This window comes from Poecilia latipinna, unplaced genomic scaffold (assembly GCF_001443285.1).
Source record: "Poecilia latipinna isolate Pla-1442-1.1 unplaced genomic scaffold, P_latipinna-1.0 Scaffold253, whole genome shotgun sequence".
Classification (NCBI taxonomy): domain Eukaryota; kingdom Metazoa; phylum Chordata; class Actinopteri; order Cyprinodontiformes; family Poeciliidae; genus Poecilia; species Poecilia latipinna.
The window spans coordinates 100,846-123,747 of NW_015112869.1; the positions used below are offsets into that span (position 1 = coordinate 100,846).

Genomic DNA, 22,902 nt, shown 5'->3' on the forward strand with positions numbered 1-22,902 from the left:
GTGTTGGTTGACAATTTAGTTTCTAGGTAATTCCCCCAGAATGTTTACCAATAGAAATTAGCTGCACTAGCATTTAATTTTTCTCAGCGTCTGAGCCAAGTGAACAACAGATTGCACATCGGTATTGTGTAGCATTAGCTTGAAGCTACTTTTCTTTTTTTAAACTTAATTGCATATCATTTTGAGAAAACAAGCTGTAGATGACCTTTAACTAATGGTGTAGATATATTTGGACATTTTAATGTATTAGAATAATTTTTTAGCTATTTATTTATTACAGGTTTTGTTTTAAGCACTCCGGGTTCACCAGAGTGCTTTTAAATTCCCGGAAAAGGTGCCGGTTTGCGATGGTACAGAGCTACTGCTTTCGGGAAAACGTTTCTCCTGGCTTCCTGGCCTGTACTGGAGAAATCGGAAATCTGCTGTTTATGAATCCATTTTTGACTTTCAGAATTTCCAACCACCTCTTTCTTTCTGCTTGATTTCTTTAGTTCTTGTTTTTTTTTTAAATACATAGACATGAGAATAACCACTAAAATACACAATTGTGTGGTTCAATCCAATAGCTGTTGGGTAAAAGGTACAAATCATGTTATATGCTGTTTAAGTTCAACAGATGAAATGTTTTTTTCTGCAAAGGGAGATTGAGGTGAGGAGAAAAAGGACACAGGATACGAAGTGTAAGGAGGACAGTGGGTTTGTTAGATGAAGGTGCTGAAGACCTGCTTTTCTGAGCCTCCAGAGAGACGAGTGTAAATGCTTGTCGCAGTACCTGGAGTGTGTTGCATGCACAAATATGCCAGCGCAGGCATATTGGGGCATTAAAAAAAAAAAAAGAAAAATCTCACCACCTAAATTTGCCTCTCAGCAGCTTGGCCTGTATTTGAGCGTGTGAAGTGCAGTTTATGTGCTTGTGATGTCTTAGAATGTGAATAGAGGGAGAAATGGCTCTTATTTAAGACACCTGCCATGAGTCATATTCAGTTTAATGACACATCTCCATCCTACAAGCCTCAACTCGAATTGCTCTACATCCTGTCACTCGTCCTCTGGTATTTTCTAGCTTCATCCTCCGGTTCCCAGCTCGCCTTATTTAAGACATGCTTGCTCTGCTAAAACATTGTCGTGGCTCATGTTGGGCTTTGGCGGCTGTCCAAATACAAACCAAATCCTTATCACCGCATGCTTCAAATTCTGTCAGCTGAACACTTAACATTCCCTGGACTCTGAACCTCAGGAAGCCAAACACTCAGCCCTGAGGAATTATGTCACCATACATTAAACAGTCTGCTTTCCTGGCAGGAGTGTCGATGTCAGACAAAAGGACTTTTCTGTCAGAAGTGAGGGCTGGTTATGACTGCATGTGTAAGGTCATGACACACAGTTTTTATTAAAGTGAGTGTTTTACTTAATGGGAAGTTATCGCTACTGGTGATTTTTGTAATAAAGTTAACATGGGATACAACGCTATAGTATCTAAACGACTTGAGGTTGTCAACATGAAATACCCAGTAATGTGTTGGATTTCACTGGTGTTATCATTTTTAGTTAAATTGCTAACTCAGTTAAAACAGAGGATATGTTTAGCTAACGGCTAGCCTTTCACCTCCTTGGGGATTTCTTTGCTTTTCTACAAGCTCTACTGACATTTACTGGTTACTGATTGGTGTAGACCTTAGTGATGCACAATATTTGTGGAATATTATCACTGCACTATTAGTGTTGCAATAATAATACTGCAAATTGCACCGACTGCAATTTTCTGATCTTTAAAAATCTGATCCAGTGATTCAGATTTTGGCCAGTACTGATTTATTTATTACATTTTTTTGTCTGGCAAATATTGCGGCAAAGTTGACAAGTTGGCAATGGTGGAGTTGCTATTAGAGTTGTAACTTGGTGGGCTGAGGTAAAGGGATCGGTGGATAAGATCGGTTTCTTGTTTCTCCCAAAATAGAGGAAATCGTTGCCGATTTATTGGTGCACCCTTAATCTAAAAGAAATTCTTCAAAATGCCATAATTGTTTACTGATATGTTTTTAAGTATCATGATATTCAGCTTGTTGGATGAAGCCTGACTGCAGCAGACGCCTCACAGAGATTATGGTGACCACGATGCTGAACGTCACAGTTGTACCCAGTCGGATGATGTCCAATATCAAGCAGTGAAGTTTGGTAAAAGTTACAGTTGTAAAACCAGGATGAGACGATGGAGTGACGGAACTTCTCCTTGCCTCTGCAGAGCATTGAGTAACTATACCCCTCCCCCACATGTTGCTGTACACTGCCAGTCAGCTGGCTGAAAGAAGTAATTGGCATTTTGGAAAAAATTCTCATCCGCACTAATAGTATTCCAATGGAAACTAATACCTCTTATTCAGGTATTAGTTTTTGTTTTTGTCAGCAATCCAAATAGTTTTGCCTTTTGCATCTTAAATCAGATGCTGCCTGCAGGACCAAGTGGATACATATACAGCAGCTGGCTGGATGGTTCACCTCATGTTATTGTTTCCACTCGTTTCTGTACTTCTAACTCCGTGTCTGGTCACTGATAACTTCTTGGAGATTCACTTCCCAAAACCTGCACTGCTCCTTTAAGGAGCCGTAAGCCGCTTGGAGGACGGTTGAGTTCAGGGCCACCGAGCGGCTCCAGGTGAAATGAATGACAGCTGACGAGCAGAGACCTGCTCTTAACCTGGAGCATTTACACCGCTGAGGTCAGCCTTGCTGTGCGACAGAGACGTAGACTTTACGAACCCAGTTTGTTATAAACCTTTTCTACCCTTCAAAAATGTGAATCCATTGGGGTTTTTTTGTTGTTGTTGTAAAGGTAGAATATCAGAAAGAGAGGCCTGTGATTTGACCAACAAAGCCCTTAAAGATGTCTTTGATTAGTATGAATGTTGATCTTTTGTTTGATCTGCTGCTGATCGTGATGAAGAGGAGATCTGAGACGCTGTATGAAGTCTAAAGGCCAGCCTCGGTCTGCCTGCAGGCACACATTGCTTTCATTTCATCACACGAGCTGTGATCCCTGAGTGTAGTGAGCCACCTACTGGCCACTTTTGTAATGTAGGGACAATCAGAGCTGAGCATATAATGAATGAGGTGTGAGTTATGATGTGTTATTGGGGATTTTTGGTCTGTGTGCTGCATGCTGCAGCTACTGCAGTGTGTGTGTGTGTTTTTTTTTCCCTTTTCTTGGAAAACAATCCTGCTGCTTCCCTTTCCATTTTCAGCTTCTCTCTTTTTCTTCCAGCCTGGCTGCATAAGCAGACCTCTGAGAAGGAGTGGACCCAATAGAGAGGGAGGCAACAGAATACAGAGAAACGAGCAGCTTCCCCTCTGGCACTATGCGCATCTGACACACATCTACTAGGTATGGACAGCTTCTTTTTTTTTTTTTTTTTTTTTTTGTGGTGCTTTGCTTCCAGTGACTCAGTGTTTCTGCCTCTCAGGTAGTGTGTCATTTTGGTGTCTTAAGAGTTTTTCACCATCATCTTGAAGAATATTTCAGAATCAGAGCTTTTTATTGGTAGCTGGATAAAAACACATATAAGGTTCTTGCGATTGTTGATTCCTTCAGTTTCGTCTTGTTCAGTTTTGATGATTACAGTGGAAATATTTCTCTTTCTTTTCTGAATACAATTAGTAACCAACTTATATTAACTAATATTCCTTAGATATGCTGCCAACTTGAATGTTTCTTTTTTTCTAGATTTAGGATAACAAGTGGAAATTTGTTTTTCTGCGTATATGCAAAGTGTAATTTTAAGGGGGATTTATGTGATTCTGATACTGGAAAAATAATTTAAAAACCTTTTTGCAGTTGCAGCGATTCTGCTTAAAAGTTGTTAAATATCCATGTTTATTTATAAAAATCATTATTTTACTTCTCAATATATTGATGTATTTTTTGAATTACCAATTGGATTCTCTCTTTTCAATCCTATTCATTCTAATTAATATTTTCAGTTTATGAAATATGAAAAAACATCATTTAGAAAAGATTTACAAAGGGAGTTAAAAGTAAAAAAATAGGAATCATATTTCAGTGGAAAACAAAACAATCATGGAAAATTACTACCCATTCCAAAAATACACAACTCAGCCAGATTTTGCGTCATTTGCACAAAGTTATGCAAAAACAAAATTCAAGAAACACGACACAAAAAAAAAAAAAGGTTCAGGACTCGCCACCGTTGGAGGAAAAGGAATCTGTTCATATCTGTATTTATGCGAACCATGATGTTTGGTGTGCTGAAGAATCTAAATTATTGGGTCCAGAGCAGAACAAGGCATCCATAAGGCATCGGAGCAGGAAGTAAAGAAAGATAATTACAGACATGAGATTTAATAAACGACAGACTCAGACTCGTAAACACAAGGGAGCGATTGCTTCCTGTGCAATCAGGCTCTGCTGTCCGACAGAAGAAGGGAAGCTCGCATGATCTAACGCCGTTTGCTTTTTGCTGGGCAGCAGCAGTGAAGCCTGCTAATGGTCCTTAAAGCACAATCCATTCACGAGGGGAAAATGCACTCTGGGGTCGTCAAACAAGATCAGTTGATATTAATCGATAGCAGAACTTAGGATTTCGTCGTCTGATCATCTCCACTAAAACCTGTTGCGTAACTTCACACGGTCTCGTTCTCTCGTTGGCATCGAACCGACTTAATGTTTCCCTTTTCTGATCTTCTGATAAAGGAAAGAAAAGCAGCTTGGAAGATCCAAACAGGTGTTAAAAGTCGGTCGGATTAGATTTAATCTCATTTGTAGTTGAAGTGAATTCATGATTCTAAAGTTGGCTGGGAGTTTTCCATCTATAATTATTATCATCGTTACCTCAGTAAGCGTGATGGTGGCGCTCCTTTAGTGTCCACTCCATGGCTGTCTACGTCTCTTAAGCGACCGGGAATATTTTCAAAGGAAGAGGTGTAAAAGTGTTGTTGCCTTCTTTCAGCCAGCTGACCAGCAACGTGCAGCAATGTTTGGAAACAAGTCAAACCAGCACCTACAAGTCGTCAATGAGAAGGATTTTAAAGGGTACGAACACAGATTAGGTAAAAAAAAAATTATATATATATATTTTAAAGTAGAAGTAAAAATTATTATTTTAAAGACGTAAAAATACTTAGTTTAAGTTGGTTCCTTATGAGTCAGTATTTGTGCATTTAAGACATAAATGTGATGTTAAATCTGTTGTTCGAATAGCATTAAGATGTCACAACAACATTACTGGGAGTGCACAGATATATTTGTATTTTAAAACCAAAAAAATATTAAAGGTAATTTCAGTCCTGAGCTGGAAAAAGTATTTATCAATAAATTCTTGTGAAAATGTCATTAAGTTGAATTTCAGTCCATTTACAACAGGACTAGATTCCTTGAAAAGGTTAAAGTTGTGATTTTTATTTATTTTCTTTCAACCTAGAAATTTTAACCAGAATTTTCAATGCAAGCTTTTTTTTTTTATTAGTTTACTCTGTGTGGTTTATAAATCGAAAGACAAAAATAACCTCCTCATCTCTGCGGCGCTATAAAGCGTTTTTTTTAAAGCGCCTCAGGTCGATGAGGTCGATTAAGCCGTTTCGTGCTGTGAACGTAACAAACTCCTTGCGTGTGAGATCTTTTACTAATGCTGAAGCCTAAGCTCCTTCTGCTCTGTTGACCTCAAGTGTAGTAAAGACCGGCCGTGAAAGTGGCCGTCCACATGGCAGCTGAGCCTACGTCTTATCACAATCACAAATGATCATTCTTTAAAGGCTGCATTTAGTTGGAGCTGTTGTAATGACTTGATCTCAAAAGACGAGTGATAAATATGCCCATTTCATCCACTAGGGGGTGCTGCTGCTGCACTTTAGGGTTAGCGGCAGCAACGACGGGGACGTTGTATGAGATGTTGTGTTTCTGTCCAGAAAGGCCGAGCAGGCTTTACTGCAGCTGAGAGCGATGACTGGTCTCCTGCGTTGAAGCTCGATGGTATGGGAATGATGGACCTCCCCAATGGCCAATCAAGCATCTCCAACACAGCTGCAACAACCTCTGAGGTAAGGCCGCGCCCGCGCCATCTCATCCCCTTTGCACAGCGTCTCCGTGTAGTCTTCTCTCAGTGACTGTGGAGGATGGGTTCACTGCCCCCACTTTCATTGTTAACTCACTAAAGATCAGCCAAACATCGGAATCAGCCGACTTTCCCCTAAAGGCCTGAATGTCACCATGTCATAATGCTGAAAAAAACAATTAAGCTTTTTTTTTTTTTTTTTTTTTTTTTGCTTACAAACACATTGACTAATGTAAGGCATTAAATTCACTTATTTTTGAGTTTCATAAAAAGACAATGTCCTGATTTACAATTGTAATTTTCCTCCAGCATCTAGAAAGACAAACTATAAAGACCTCGTGGTTATTCCACCAAATATTAATTTCTGATCTCTTCCTGAGTTAAAATATTAGTGGTGTTGCTTCTAAATGAATATCAACATGTTTTCTTTGCGTTATCTGAGGTCTGAAAGCGCTGCATCTTTTTTTTTATTTTTTTTTTTTATTATTATTTGTTATTTTGACCATTTCTTATTTTATGCAAATAAAAACTACATTTTTGCTTGGAATGTCAGAGACATGTCAGTAGTTCATAGAATAAAAGAGCAATGTTCATTTTACTCAAACGTAAACCTATATAAAGTAAAATCAGAGCAACTGATCATTTTAAGTGCTCTCTTAATTTTCTCCAGAGCTGTAAGTTCTCTCTCTCATTATTATGTTTAAAACTAAGTGCTTTTATTGTTTTAAATCATTTCCCGCAAACGTCATCCTACTGAAGAAACTTTATCAATCCTCTTTTAGTACGTGTTTTTTTTTTTTTTTTTGTCTTACTAAAGGTTGTATAACGTTTGCATTCTGCCGGTACCCGGGCCAAAATGGCTCTTTGGTTTGTAACGGTTCCAGACACCCAATATAGACGACTACACGTAGTTAGAACCAGGACGTACATAATCCATTATGCACTTGTTCATTACGACCATCGGGGAAATCATGTAAAACTGAAATGAGCAGAAATGTTTCAATAATCAAAGAAAAATAGTAAATCTCTATTTGATAATGGAGAAAACAAAAATCTGTCCCTAATTCCTGACGACGTTTGTTGTTTTTCCCTCGCAGAAGAGCAGCAGCTCAGAGTCTCTCAGCGATAAGGCCTCTTCCGAGCTGAAGAAGAGTTTCGACGCCGTCGTGTTCGACGTGTTGAAGGTCACTCCTGAGGAGTATGCGGTGAGTCCAGTTCCAAGTGGTCTGCCGTTTCCGTCCGCTCGTCGAGTTAAACCGTCCGTACGAGTGTTTAAAAGCAGAGTGCTTGGTAGGCTCAGAGGGGAAGTGCTGAGCTGAGATGGAGCGATATAAGAGGAAATGAGGTCTGGAGCAGCAATAATTAATGATGTTTGGCAGTGCCAAGTCGGCACTCGGGGAATTCCCTCAGCTGCCACTGCACACACTCTCCAATGGTGTCTCTAAATAAACCTCAGAGTCACGTCTGTAATACTTTACAGGCTTTATTCTGCGATTCCCAATTCCCTTTTGTGATAATTCAAACGAGGATCTTTTCTTGATCTCTGGTTAAAATGTTCTTGATGCAATCACTTGCTTGTGCTGCCGTTTGTGACCACAAGATGGCAGTCTGATCTTCGTTTAAGATTTAGAGGCATTTCTAATGTGCTCAAGGTTTTAAAATCACTCTTAGACCTCGATGAATCATTTTCTAGTCGTTGAGAAGTGCCTAGCTCAAGAGTCGGCAACCTGCGGCTCTTTGGACTTTCACCAAAGGCTCTTCAAAACTTGAACTACATTTAATATTTTTATAGAACAAACTCATGCTTTTGAAGCTTTTCCATTTTTTAAATGCAATAATTGTTTTGAATTTCTACAACAGAATGACACTAAAAGTAGATAATGACTATTTGTCTTGACCTGTATGCATTTTATTTCTTTTTACATAGTTGCATTGACATCCCATCCTTTTTTTTTTTTTTTTAACGAAGGTTGTCAAATTTGAATTTGTTCTCAAAAATGTATGGTAAATATTCATCAAAAAATAAAATCTAAACTTCATTTAACATTTGCTGCTCTAAACGACTTAAAAAATATCCACTTCAACTGTTACGGTTGCAGACGCCTGGTGTAGCTTGAATAAGTTGTGCATTGTCGGTGTAAAAACAGTTATTAACATCGATGTTGATGTTGGACGTTTGTTGTTGGGGAAAGCTGTTTCTTTAATATTTTGTCTCAGGAAGTCTAACATCTGCTGTGTTGTCTCCCTCAGGGCCAGATCACCCTCATGGACGCTCCTGTGTTCAAAGCCATCCAACCAGACGTGAGTCACCAAACTATGTGGTTCAACACCTTTAAATTAATATAGTTCCCTCTACTGAATCAGAGGCTTTAGCTGGGCTTCTCGGGCTAATAACTACAAACTTCATCCTATGTGTGTGTGTTTTTTTTTTTTAATAATCTAACAAATAAATATAGATATTAGCTTTAGTACTTTTATTTTAGCTAGTTTTCACACTTCAGGGTTTTCACACTTTGCAAAATGGTGGGAGAAAAAAAAAAGACACCAGTTTTGTTAAATGTCTGTAAGTGGGATGTTTTAACCTGTAAGGTGGATTTGGTTTAGTCATAAAATTATTCTTTAGGGAGCTTTGTGAGCACCGACAACATTTGAAAAGCAATTTTGTCAGAAGTGAGCATGTTAAACCCAGGACTGGGTTGGATTAAACTTTCTGAGAAGGCGCAACATGACCTCAAACCGCAGTCACACACAGTAATTGCTTTTTTTTTTTTTTTTTTTTTTAATCAAAGCAGAGCCAGTGCTAACCCAGGAGTCTGTTCTTTACCGGTTCTATTAAAGAGCCAGTTTGGTTTTCTGCAGCCAGAGATCCAGCTCAATACAATCTCGTTTTCTCCGCCGTAAATGTTTCATCATTCATTGATTTAATCCTGAACGTCTGTGGATGATTATAACTTACGAAGCCAGTTGTTTTAGTCATATTAAAACAACCCGTTGATTAATATCAACAGGAGTGGTATGTTGCAGATTTATTATAATATTAATGTTGCGTAATGAGAATATCACAAGAGCTGCTTGGACTGCAGTAATTAATAGCTATTCCACGCATTGATCTGAGGTCAAAGTTTAGAGTGGACCTGGAAGCAGAAAGACGAGAACATTGTTTAGTCAGGTGTTTGCTTATCACGGCTTACATCGTAATCGTGCCATTCGCCAACCCCGTGGCGTGTCGTGCGGCCGTTAACAGGAGCCAGCTGCCTGATTAAAGGCCTCGCCGTCACTGTCCAGCATCCGCCGGATACAGAGTCCAGTCAGCATTAGTCATCAGAAACCACGACGAGTTCTGGCGAACTCAGAAGATGATAAAAAATGCTTTCAACATTCCTCTGGAGCAGAAACGGAATCGTCCAACACTGCAGAAGAACGATCTGAGCGAGTATTTTTGGCCTAGTTTCTAGTGCAAATGTCTTGAACTAACTTGTTTTAAGTCAATAATTCCTGAATTATGCTGCTGGAACTAGTACTTTTAGATCAATATTAAGGTTTTTTTTTAGTTTTTTTTTTTTTTTTTTTTTTTTACTTAAAATAATCTCCTGTTTATTGCTGAAAAATTACTTTGAAGTTAGTTCTGTCTTATTTCAAGTGCATTAGGATATTTGCTAGAAACTGGAACAAAAGTACTTGGTAAGATTTTGTAGTGTACTTTTTTTTTTTTTTTTTTACAGTTGCACGTTTTACCGTATTTTATTGAGGCTGCATGTACCGGATCAACACGGGGTCCACCACAACTGTAAAAGGTCCTGTTTACTGACTTGTATCTTACTGTCAGCAGTAAATGTGTCTGCTTATGTGATGAGTGAAGCACTACGATGATGATACACTGACTGTTAAGTTTCACCAAATCAAATACATGCTGATTAATGCATACAGGTGATTCGCTACATGCAGCCAAACGAAGAGTACGTCTCTATTGCCACCACAGCAGTATAGTGGGCATGAATACTCAGTGGTGTTGCCTGTTGTAGGCGTCTGTCTGACCTCACCTGACCTCACCTGACCTCAGCCCCATTTAGTGTTGGGTTGTGGTGTGGCACAGGGACGGATGAGGTGTCCAACATTGGTAGGACGACTAGTGAGGGGCGTCCAACTCGTGGCAGAAAACTTGGTTTATTGAATTTAAATAAACATTAGTTTGTGTCAGTGAGACGGTTGAGTGTTTTTTGAAAGTGTGGAATTGTCACAGATCTCAAATTCTATTTATTTATTTAGATGAAGTTTGAGTCGCATCTTCAATGTGTTCTGCGACGGTTGAGGCTACTGCTAACTAGCTAGTAACTATTAACTGTTGATATAGCCTTACTAGCTGGATTGCAAAATTTTTTTTGTCTGTCATGGCAAAGTTCAAACCTATTAGCCAGCTGGCTGGGCAGCGTTCGCCTTCGCTATTGGCTTGCTCAGGGCATTCTGTGTAAAAAAAAAAAAAGCATGACTCTACGGGGTTAAGATTGTCGAGAGAATTGCGAAATGTGTAATTTTCTTCAAATTTCTGTCGTGATGCAGGTCTTAAATTGAACTCATAATGGTCTTTAAAAGGTCTTAACTCTCAAACCGGTCTGCCTTTGATGCATAATAATAAATTTTGCTCAAATTCTCAGCGTTATAAAAATATTCCGGAAATTTGTGCCTTAAAAAAAACAAAAAAACAAACTGCCCTCGCCTGACCTGTTCTAAGAAATGAAAATGTAAATAAGTCAAATAAAACTTCCTCATCAGTTATCATCAGCTTTGTTCTTCTATTTTCCAAAATCTGCTATCTCGTGGCCCAACCACTTGCTTTCAACTTTTGTTATCAGTAACCAGAGTCCCCCAAACCAAACCCGGTGTAGATATCACAGCTATGCAGATGAAGGCTGTCCCACCTTTTCTTGGTATTTGGCCCATTGAGAGTCTCTGTGATCTCATTCGTCTTCCCCTTTGAGCTGCTGGGGCCTTTTTGACAGCAGGCCCGGATTAGCAGGGTTTAAGGTTTACCACTGCAGCCTTAGAGAAACAGCATGCAGCAACATATGTGTGTGACGCTGGAAACTGAGTTCAGCACTTGCTTTCATTCATTGTCGTTCTGTTGCATGCTTCCTTATTCTTTTTGTTGGAAGCAAAAGAAAAGTTGGAGCTCTGGCATACGTTTAGTTTGTCCAGCTTGTTCAGGAGTTAACCATGCAAAATGAAAATGTAGTCTGGGTGAAATTGAGCCGGACTGGATATTTTAAGTAGGAGTCAGAATGAGAAGGAGCAGAGGGTGTGGTTCCCAGGGTGACCCAGCAGAGTGGACCATGGAGGCTCTCTGGCTTTTCTTCCGTCTCGCCGAGAAAAACCCCACGGCGCTACGACTGAAGGGAACTCTGCTTGAGCTTCCACCGCCGTCTTCCTCGCGTCCTCGTTGCATAATGGGAAAAGCACCCGGGCGTGCGTCTTCAGGCTTCACTCTGTTCACGGCCCAAATAGGAAAAATGTTAAATAACTCAATTCCTCGAGTTATGCAATAGTGTTTTTATTGACTTGCAGCCCATTTTTTCTTTTTTTCACCCTCTGACCGTTTAGTTTCATTGAATGTTGTGTGAATTTTGATTCATCGTTGTCTCAATACAAAAGTGACGGCGTTATCAGAAATGTGATTTTTTTTGCTATTTCCTCACTCAGTTTGTTCCACAAGAGGATCAATAAATATCAGTAAGTTTAAAATTCTGATTAAATGCAGGTAATGTGTGCAGCTTAAGTGTCTTTAAGTGAACGGCGTCCTGCAGAAGATTTCAAATAGGAAAGGTGTTCATGATCAGTATGTATTTATTTTATCCATTTATTTATTTGAATGCTGTTTTAGATCAAGCACTTGTCGAAAAAGGAAGCAAAAAATCATTTTTTCAATCACAATTTTAACGTTATCACAATTATGCAACAAAATGTCACGATGAAATCCCAAGTCCGTATCGTCCACATCATGTTACAACCTCACAATCTAACTCATTTTTCTGGGACTCTGTTTCAGTTTAAGCCAACAACATGTTTTCATGACTTAACAAAACGGCTGTAGTTATTTCAACAATAAATACATAAATTGACTCTCTTTGCTAATCAGGTGACGTCTTAAGGGATTTTGTTCATTTTGGGGTATCTGACTAAAGGGGGGCGAGCACAAGTGATGTTTCGTGTAGCGCTGGTCAGGTTATTTAAAATCCCATAACTTGACAAAATGTGGAGAAGTTCAGGAGGCGTGGATATTTTTATTTTTTTTTTTCCCCCGAGGCATTTTTACATCTTGTATAATTCCCTTTAGATGAGAGAGTGGAAACAAGGCCATGATCGCTCGCGTTTCCATGACGCTGCATGATGTCACACTCGTTTCGTTTCACAGCTTTAAGGCGGTTAGCGTTCAATGAAGATTTTTTATTGCTTTTATAAACTCTCTTAACAAATCCAGATGTTTTGAGGACTGATTCTTAGTAACATGACTCCAAAAAAGTGGAATCAACATATTCAATAAATTTCATCTATCTTTTTTTTTTTTTTTTTTTTTTGCGAGACAACAAAGAGGAATGCCTTTACGAGACATTTTGGCTGGATTTTATAATCCTGCTATTGCTAGATTTAGACACCGTGGCTTCATAACTTCTAATTAAATTGTTTGTTTTCCTTCACTCAGCCTCCACAAACACTTCATAGCCATCACAAAATCTCACCTAGAGCCCGTGTACGACTCTTTAGGAGAGCAACAGCCGCTCACCGATTGCACTTTCACTTGCCTAAATGATCCGGAAAACGTTGCAGTAGAACAGAAGATGATAATAGCTTAAACGTTTTGTCGCTGACTCGAAGCAGATGTATGGAGAAGAGCCCGGATCGTCCAGCCAGACGTTGTGGATCAAGAAGAACTTCTCACCTTGTGCTGTGATGCCAGTGGGAACACTCCCCCGCACCCCTCCAAAAAAAAAAAAAAAAAAAAAAAAATTTAAGGTGGGAATTTTTTTCCAGGTCTGTGTGGAGGCGGCGCAGTGCCCACACCCTTACAGGTTTAAATGTTTCGGATTATCAGAGAAACGGTTTTTACTGCAGACGAGGTCGTGCTGAGAACGTGAAAACAAGACGCGGTTTTCACACGATGATTCGATTTCTGAAGGGATGTCATCCAAACCGAGCCGGCTCCGAGTGCAAAGCAATCCCAGTCTAAACCCAACAACCGGCCGTGCCACGCTTTGAAGCAACGGCTGCCATCGAGTGTTTCCGCTCCCTGGCCTCCAGTTTTGACTCACCTGTCTTTTCCGATTTGTATCAATTCACCCAGACACATTCTTCTTTTTTTTTTTTTCTTTTTTTTTTTTTAAATCTGAGGATTCAAGTCCAGACTTTGATTAGGCCACTTTGTCAGGTTAGAGGTTTGGCTAATGATGTAAATTTCCACAAAAGATGCATTTTCCTCTTTACATGTGAACAAGAAAAAAAAAATGATGCGGAGAGAAAACTGTTTAAAAACTTTAGATGTTTTTCTGGGTTCTTTCTGACCTCAAGGACAAGTTGACCAGCAATTTGGGTAACCTATGAAGGTTCACCACTGCGTTATGTTGTTTTTACGTTTGTGTATTTTGGCTTTCGCTGCGGTTCCCTCAGACCTTTTAAACGGCCCTTTATGAGGCTGATTTCCAGACTGATAGTTTGTCACCCGTTCTCACGTAGCGGGCGTGTTGCTTTCTGAGGTCTCTCTGCCTGCTTCATGTCGTCAGACTGGCTCTTTTTAAGTGACTTCTTGGTCTCGTAGAAGGAAAGGTGTGGCTTGTTGAACTGAACTCTTTTAATAAAAAAAATGCAGTTAATTACAGTAGTTATTTATGATTTAACAAAGTTTTATTACTTTCACTCAAAGCCAGATTTGGTTTGGATAGATTTTGTGAATGCTTAATAAATGATAGAAAATCCAAAGCATTAAATTCTGACTAAATACAGAATCGGAATAAATCCATAAAGGGGAGAGATACTTTTCGTCTTTTTATAAAGTCCAGCCAGGACTTTTGGACAGGAAGTAAACATCTTGTCTCATATGATGCAGAAAATTGTACATCCTGTACTTGGAGAGGCCTGCCGCCAGCTCTCTCCGATAGGGGATTGGCTCAAAGGGATTTCATCTTCAAAACACGTGACGCCGCAGACTCGGCGAGCGAGCGAACATCGATCCAGGAGAGCCGTTTCCACGCGAGCGGGACGGGGCCCGTTGCCGGCCGGGCGGCGAAAGCCATTCACTCAGTGGAGAGGAATGCGCAGCCCGGCCGGCGTGGAGCGCTCGGCGTAATCGATGGGAACAGCAGACGGTATTTCTTTGGGACGTAGAATAATCGATGCTGCAGAGCAGACCGTCGTCTGATTTACGGCCCTCCGGTGAATGGCGGTTATGTTCGTTGGCTGTCGTTTAGCAGAGTGAAATGCCATTATAATGACATATGATAACATGGATCACAGCGAGGAGGGAGGGATAGGGAAGGAGGGATGGATGCAAGGGACTAGAAGGAAATCTCTCCCGCGCATCTGAATTTACGAAGCGGCGATTACTGCTGGGTCGAAGCCTTGGCAAGTCCACTTAGATGAACTGTGCCGTCGGGTCGGCGGAGGAGGAGGAGATGAAATGATGTGTTAAGTGAAAGTAGAAAAGAACTTTGATTCGGGGGGAAAAAACAATAGAAGCCATTCTTTCCCTCTCTGTTTTTCCGATTTTGTAATCAGACACGCTGCTGACGATCTGCAGCTGGATGTTTATGAAAGAGTGGCTGAGAGAGGGAAGGGGGGGGGAAGAAAAGTGTGAGTGATGGAGAGAGGCTTCAGGGGGAGAGAGAGAAAGAGAGAGGGAGAGCTCTGCCTTTTGTTTTTAACACAAGAGTCATGGCAACAGCCAAGCCGAGTGATTTAGCGGCATTGGCCGGCGGTCTTTGTTCCAGCTCTCAGGGAGCAGCAGTCAGGTTGCATTTTACATTCGGCCCAGCACTTTGTGGCCTTCCTCACATGTCCGATCAGCCACAGCAGAGCTCCTCTGAACACGCTGAGGGTCGCAGAGTGATGGCTTTCTAGTTGAAGGCAGGCAATGGTTCTTTTTCACGAGTCCGGCTCGAGTAGATTCCCACCCCCCCATACACACACACACTCACACACATTCAGATCAGAATGCCACCATCTCTTGCACAGATGTACGATCTGATATTGACGTCTGTGCCGGTCCTATTATTGAGAACAATTCTAAATCTGGTGTTGGTGGCAATGCGTCCAATCTAGAAGGGCTGATCTATTCAGTGTAATTCTACGCTTTGTGCTCTGATTTATTTTACTTTATGCTTAGAATTTCTACTTATACTTTCAGAGCCATTTGACAGGAGGTTTGTGGAGGTTTTTTTCTGCACGTTTGACCAGTCAGCCAGTTTGCCAGTTTCTTTATTATTTATTTTACGTTGGCTGCTATGCTCCTAATTGCACTGACTGAACAAATTAAAGTTGTTTTAACATGTCTGACCAGGCTTGCGAAGCTATTGGTGTGTTTAAGTGGAGCAGAGTTGTCAAATAAATTTGTAATTCAGTATAATGACTTCACTGTTTTAAAGAAACAAAAAAATATTTCTTTTTGAGTCACTACAGTGCTGTTTTGTCTGCCAATACTGAACTTCAGATATTGGTATTTGTATCAAAAGTGAAAAAAGTGGATCGATGCATCCAAAAAAAAAAAAAAAAAAACAAACAAATCTTCCCGTTCTACATTTTTCAGAACAACCTCTCCAGTATCGCTGATTTGTCTGGTGTCACGCAAAACCACCTCATCGTTTTCTCTCATAAAATTCTCACTTGTAGCTGCGTTGTGTTGGAAAAAAACACAGCTGAAAATATCGACGTCTTCTCACGCAGACGACGGGTCTGGGCTGCAGATCAGATGCGTTTATTGAAAGTTTTCCTTTGCTCTGTTGGCCGAGACGCAGAGAAACGATAAGCTGCTTCTGCTGCTAGGTATTTTTGGTAAAAACGTCAGAACAAAAGTTTGGCCTCTGATCTACAGCAGATCAGAGGCCCAATTAAACCACCACTACTGATAATACGCACCCATCAGTTCTCACACACACACATACGTGTGGTTAATGTGGAAAGCGATACAGAAGTGTTGCTAGAGTTCAGTTTCTGTCACAAAATTACGGAATCGGCTGTAATTTCCAGCCGACGCATTTGATGGGAAGCCGTGCGTGGAAGAGGCCGTCAGGCTGTTGGCTCACAGCTCGGCTCAGATCCTCACAGTCCGCACATGTTGTTTGGACAGCGATCGCTACGCAACAGAAACAAGAAGGAACCCCCCTCCGACCCTCACACTCCCTCCAGCTAGACTGGAGCCTGTCAGCTCTGCGCTCCACACGCATTCATCACCGTCGAAGTGGGAGAAAAATAACGCTTTGGCAGGAGAGAGCGAAAAAAAAAAAAACCCCACAAGTGACAAGTTTTCCATTGTCCGGGTGGATTTCTTCCACCGCCGTTGTTGTAATTTGGTCATTATATTTAATGAAGTCTTCAAGTGTGAACCAACAGTTACGAGGAGAGTAAACTTTAACACGCTCTCCGATGTACGAGAAAAGGGAAAAAAAAAACGAAACCCAAAACGAAACCCTCATGAACTGATGAGGGATTTCCTGTTCTATGGATTTATTTGCCGCCTGATAATTTTTTTTTGGCTTTCATTGTAAGCACAAATCTACACCCACCAGGCGTGTGAACAGTTTTGGCCAACAGGGGCTTTGTGCTAATTATAATTATTCAGTATTTCCTGCAGCTGTAGTTTGTTTTTCTCGGTGTGTCGGGGCGTCGAAACTAAAACTATTCCAAGGAAAATCTGTGGGTGGCGACAGGAAACAAAGTAACAACTGAACATTTCTTACAACTCAGAGGTGATTTAACCTGAACTTACAAGTACAAAAAGTGGTAAAAAAATATATATATATTATATATATATATATATATATTTTTTAAAACCATGTGTGTTGTCAATCTCTTAAATTAATGGGAGGAAAACACAAAATAATCCTAACCTTTGTTATTACATTTCCAAATATCATAACACATCTAGGTTCCCAGAATTGTAACGTCTTTAAGGAAAAAGCTAAATTAACAGAAACAAAAGATTCAGCATAAATGCCCGTACGCTGTGCTTCGTCTGATTTCATTGTAGAGGATTTGTCATTGGTACTGAAAACAAAAGTCACCTTCTACATCAAAAGTGACCGTTTTTGCCGTGACGTGCTCGTGCCTCACTGTGGTTTACCGATCAGAAGAAAACACCTGTATTTTAAGTTTGACTTGCCGATAACTGGCTTTGATCACCTCCTTTCATCTCCATACGCCAGTCAACAAATGCATCTGTTCCTAGAAAGAAAGGGGGAAAAAAATAAAACAGATTTCTCCGGTTTGCAGCGGAGGTGACTGCTAGTTTAAAGGTTTCTGAAAGTTCAAAGTTAGAGGGGGAAAAAAAAGCTTCACAGCAGATTTTTACTCCTCCTCTTCTCTCCTTATCTTTTTTTTTTTTTTGCCATCCCATGTTTTTACTGGCCTGCAGATTTGCAGGGAGTCAGTTCTGCAGATCCATAAATTGGGCATAACCAGGCAATCAGCCCAGCGTTCCTCCGTCGCACTTCATCCTAAAGCATTAATCGGCGAACAGAAACGACTCCGATCGTTTTTCACGGCGGTCCTCCCTGTCATCCCTTGTAAATCTCTTCGCTGCTATACCCTCCTTTATTTCAGCAATTTTTATTTATTCTTTTCCCCTTCTGTTTTCCTTTTCTCCCCCCCGCAATAAAGTTGCTTGTCTTTATCGGGGCTTCCTGCCTTGGCCCTGGGCCTCCGAGCAGGGCTCCCCGGGGGTCCCGGCGCACAGTTTTCCACTTACAGAGCAGACATAAAACAAAGGGGATTCTTGTGGCATCACACATGATCTCATCACTATTTGCGGCTCCGCTCCAGAACCTCACTTTGTTCAGATTTCACTTTGCAAGTGTTAGCTTGCGAATCTCCTTCGTCTCAGTCGAGTTCAGATGCATCTTTTATCTTGTTTTTGTAGATGATTGCCTGAAGTGAGATTGTTTATTATTATTATTTATTATTTTTGACAGCCTCTGTGTTAATTATACTCCAGTAAAGTGTTGATGATGGAGTCAGCTTCTCTCAAGTCTGCAGGATTTTGCTGGGGGGGCAGATTGTGTTCGGCTCCAGCAGCGTGAGGAAATGACAGGCTGTCTGTGGTTTCGCGGAGCAAGCTATTTTACTTCACTGTTTTACTGCAGCGTTTAAAACCTTCGCCTTTTCAAAGCCTTTCTCAGAGCGATCCAGTGTTGTTGTTGTTTTCTTTCTCTTTCTCTCCTTTATGTTGGCAAGAGTTTTGTCAGGCCTGAGTGCTGGGAGGAGAGGCAGTAAAGTCACAAGAAAAATTTAGGAAATTAAATCCTAATAGGTTTTGGAAGGGCTGCGGATCAGGGCAGCTGGACTCTCTAATAACACCACCGAACAACAGGAAGGCTTGAAATGACTTCAACTGGAAAACGACCTGGACGGACTTAATGTGTGTTAAAGCGAGAGGACCGAGCGGTCTGGTGTCAAGGTTTCTGCTGGGTTGTAAAAGGAAAAAAAAAAAAGGGTAACACTTTATTTGAAGGGGGGTGAATAAGACTGTCATGACACTTTCATAAACATGACATAACACCGGTCATGAACATGAATAAGTCTTCATGAATATTTATGACTGTTGTCATAAAGCGTCATTCAGTAAATTATGACACTTTTAATACAAAGTTGACATTATTCAAAATGTCTTTGTTATGACAACTTGACATTAACCAAGAAATCATTACTATTTAAACTTTACCTTTAATAACATAAAGTTATCTAATTTTTAAAGTGCAATCAGTAATACTTTTATAACAAATTTATATCAGTATTCACCCCCCTTCAAATAAAGTGTTACCAAAAAAAGTCTTTATTGGCACCTATAGTACAGACGTGTTAAAAACTGCACTGTAAATTAGTCTTTAAGTGCAGCTTCTTAATGTCAAACTGTAAAATGTCATAATATGCAAACTTCAATTTGGTTGCATTTTATTCACAATGAGGAATGTTTAGTTTTACTTTCAGTCAAGAGGCATCTCGTTTTTCTGATGCGACGGAAAGACAGAACAGTAGGGCCTTTTTCCTTACAAGCAACTGGTTGTAAACCAGGTTGGCATCCTGGTTTAAAGGATGAAATGGAAACTTGGGGACTTTTTTTTTTTTTTTTTTTTTACCATCACCATCCTGCTCACTGTCTGAGGTGCCAAGGTAAATGGATCCTTGTCCAGCTTAGAGACCAAAGGAAATGGGCCACTGTGGCATTATTATACAGGATTTCTATGCAATCTGGAGAAGTACAGAAAAGAAAATGGGAATCTGGAAAAATATTAGCTTTTCTAGAGTTAATTTCTTATTCTAATGTCCAAGAGCTCCTTCTTTCCTTCTGTGCCATTTCATTGCATCCTTTCGTATGTTCAGCCTTCTGTTACTCTGTCTCTCACTCCTTGCAGCAATGCACCGATTCGATATTAATACCAGCATCAGTCCCGATATCGGAAACAATTCTAAATCTGGTGTCAGTGACGATTTGCTTGATGTATTACATATTTTACATTATATGTAGAATTCCTAATTGTACTTTCTGGACCATTTGAAAGAGGGTTTCTTGCAGTTTATTTTTGTGTCTGTCAATCTATTGTTTTTGTCATTTTCAGTTTATTTTTTCATTGGTTTCTATACTAACACAATGGCACTGACTGAACAAATTAAAGTTGCACCAAAGGTGACTGAAGTTTTAAGTCAATTCAGCACTGTGTTTTTCTGTATCAGATCGGTATCGACCCATACTGTATTGGTATCGGAAATGAACCGATATGATACATTTCATTTCTTTGTGTCATTTATATTTTAAAAATTAACTGAAAAGTTTGACAGCTCTGCACTTTTTACATTATAAACATGAAGGAAACCTGTTTAACTTAATTAAAAAAATAAACAATTGGAAGCTGTGCCTTTCTAATAGGATCTCTGAGAAATTGAAGTCAATTTCAGAAACTAAATCTTTCAGCTACCGTCATCCTAATGCATAAATGTGAACAACATAACGGTTGGATTTTTCAGTGTGAGATGATGCAGCTGCATTAGAAGATGATTTTATTTTTAGGCTTTTGCGTGTTTACCTGGGGTGCCGGTAAATGTGGTTTCCACTGCGCTGCCTGGGTGGCAGAGAGAGGGCAGAGCCAGAGGCTCAGAGAAAACAAACCAACTCACCTCTAAGTATAGGAAATGAAAGGTTTATAAAATAAATGTAAGGATTAATTTAAAAATAATCAGAGAGAAATGAGCTGAAATGTCCTGCTTTGTTTGAACTCTCTCTCATTAAGCACATCTGTGATGCTTCGTGTCATTGATTTTAAAATTCCTTGTGAGAAGGCCCGCTCAGTTCTTCGACAGTTTCAGTTTTATAGCCTTTTTTTCCCCCTCCCTTTTTTCCTACACATTGAACGTAGACTTAAAGCTTGACCTCACCCACGCATGAATGTCTGCTTTTAACATCTGCATTTGATATTCGGCCTCTGAGACTCAGCTCTGAATGAACGCAGGCTTTTGTTGGAAACGAAACCAAACCAAAAAGAAAAAACAAAAACGCTGATGCAGTCCAGCTCCGGGGGAGCTCGGCGAGGTTTACTGGACGCTGCTGCTTCCAGACAGTCGCCATGCGTCACTGAGGGGCTACAGCCTGATTCAGCTGTTCAGGCCACGCCCCAAGTAAGCCGAGCTGGAGAAATGTTTAGCAGGAGGGCTCACACAAAGTCCCCCCCCCCCACCCCAAAATTATGTCACCGTCCCTGGCCCCTGGGACATCCTGTGGAGGGCCCGTGTTGGACCTGGGATCCCTTTGGACTGTATGTGTGGTCTCTGCCTTCCACCTGAAGGTCGAGCGGACTTCCAGCCTGGTTCTGAACCAGAAACAAATGAGTGTTTGCGTGTTGGTGGAATTTCCTCTGTTCATCTTCCAACGCCACGACGGCTCTTGTTTTTAATCAAGTTTACAAAAAACACACTTTCCCCAGCTACTGCTGCTTTGTAAGAGCATTATTAGGGCATTTATACACTTTTTATTAAAACAAAACAATCAATAAACATCTTAGCAACAGAGTCATTAAAGCTGTCATAAGTCATGACGGCTCAAACATTCTCCAGGCTCAGTTCAGATGTTTGCAGACATTTTTGTGTGTTGAGTAGACATGGGCAACTGTAATAATACCATTTACACTGAGATGTAACATGATCTGTTTGCTTTGATTTAAAGCAAATAAACTAAAAATATATTCCTACTGCTTCCGCTGTGATGTACGATGATACGTAAGGGAATAATGGGATTTTATATTTTGATATGTCAACTTAAAAAGAAACATTCACGAAATTTATTAGCATTTTCAAAGCAATCGTGCATTTCAGACAGAATATTAGGTATTTGTGCTGTACAGTTCTTTGTTGAAAATACGGAGAGTATAAAAAGTAGAGATGCATCAATCAGGATTTTTGGGGTTGATTTTGGTTTTCTGACGAGACTTTCCCACAGTATGGTGGCAACAGAGGCGACGTTGCACTGTGTGTGTGTGAGGACAGCAGTTTAAAAAGATTGCTTTTTTATGTTTTTTTTTTTGTTTTTTTTTTGGCACTAGTGGCCTTTTACTCATCAGTAGCTAGCATTGCTCACCTCATGTTTCTATGGAGTTTTTTCTGGCCTCTCATTAAACTTCACTTGTGCTTTTTCAAACCTGTAACTTTTCAAAATCTTGGTAGGGCTTGAAAATCGTCACCACTTAAACTTGAATTAGTTACTTTGAAGTCCCTGATTAGATTGTCCGGTTGTCGATATTTTTAGCTCTCAAACAAACCCTTTTTGTTTTGAATTGTGCCAAAATGTGTTCAGTTTGTGCTCTCCTGCCTGTTTCTGCAAGTTTTACGACGGTGTAATAAGAGCAGAGACATCTTTGCTGTATATTTAAAACAGACATGTTCCTGTATGACCTCACCTGTTTGTTTTTTGTTGCTGTTCCTCATTTATCCCTTTAAGTCTTCACTCATCTGTTCGGTCTCCTCCTCCTTCGCTTTCCTCCACTATCATGTCTTGGTCCTTCCATCTTCCAAAGCAAATCTTCCCACTGCGATGTGAATCGCATTAGCGGCATGCGTGCGTCCACAACAATCCCTTTGGCTCAGAACGTAATCTGGATTTCATTTGTTGTTTACAGGAGCTTTCTAGCTGTGGCTGGAACAAGAAGGAGAAGCACAGCTCCGCTCCGAATGTCGTAGCCTTCACCCGCAGGTTCAATCAGGTGAGACTCTAACATCCTCGGCGCTTGCAGCCAAGTTCAATCTGAAGTCCCCCAACCTCCCCCGCCCCTCCGCCCCTCCCAAAAAAAAAAAAGAGAGAGAAGGGGAAAGTCTTCCTCCCTGCGGTCATGGAGATTTATGAGTCTTGGCCATTGAGGTTTGAGGGGATGACAGCTCGTCTTTCCATCATGCCCTCCGTCTCCATCCTCCTGCTCTCAAGTCATCACCCCGGTTCTCCCAGATGTGCTTGTTTTTGAAGCTGTGTTTATCATGGCAGCTCTTTGGGTTCCCTGTGTCTTCTCCTCGCACGTGAAGTGCTCTTATGTGCATCACGAGTGGTCCCCAGGTGAAGCATGTCTGAAGGCAGACATCTTTTTATCCTCAGCTACTCGCATTTATA

At 40.5% G+C, this 22,902-nt stretch overlaps 1 protein-coding gene across 6 annotated transcripts in view; it reads left to right on the forward strand.

The window, feature by feature from the left end:
* ralgps2 (Ral GEF with PH domain and SH3 binding motif 2) overlaps positions 1-22,902 on the forward strand; it is a 101,767-nt gene that overhangs the window by 26,633 nt on the left and 52,232 nt on the right. For 5 of the 6 annotated variants that reach the window (XM_015032894.1, XM_015032897.1, XM_015032898.1 and 2 more), the window contains exons 2-6: positions 3,260-3,379; positions 5,917-6,048; positions 7,160-7,267; positions 8,313-8,363; positions 22,421-22,504. In XM_015032894.1, the coding sequence (XP_014888380.1) occupies positions 5,983-6,048; positions 7,160-7,267; positions 8,313-8,363; positions 22,421-22,504 (309 nt within the window). In that variant the 5' untranslated portion in view covers positions 3,260-3,379; positions 5,917-5,982. The remainder of the gene's footprint in view (positions 1-3,259; positions 3,380-5,916; positions 6,049-7,159; positions 7,268-8,312; positions 8,364-22,420; positions 22,505-22,902) is intronic. The other variant, XM_015032896.1, reaches the window with a different exon arrangement.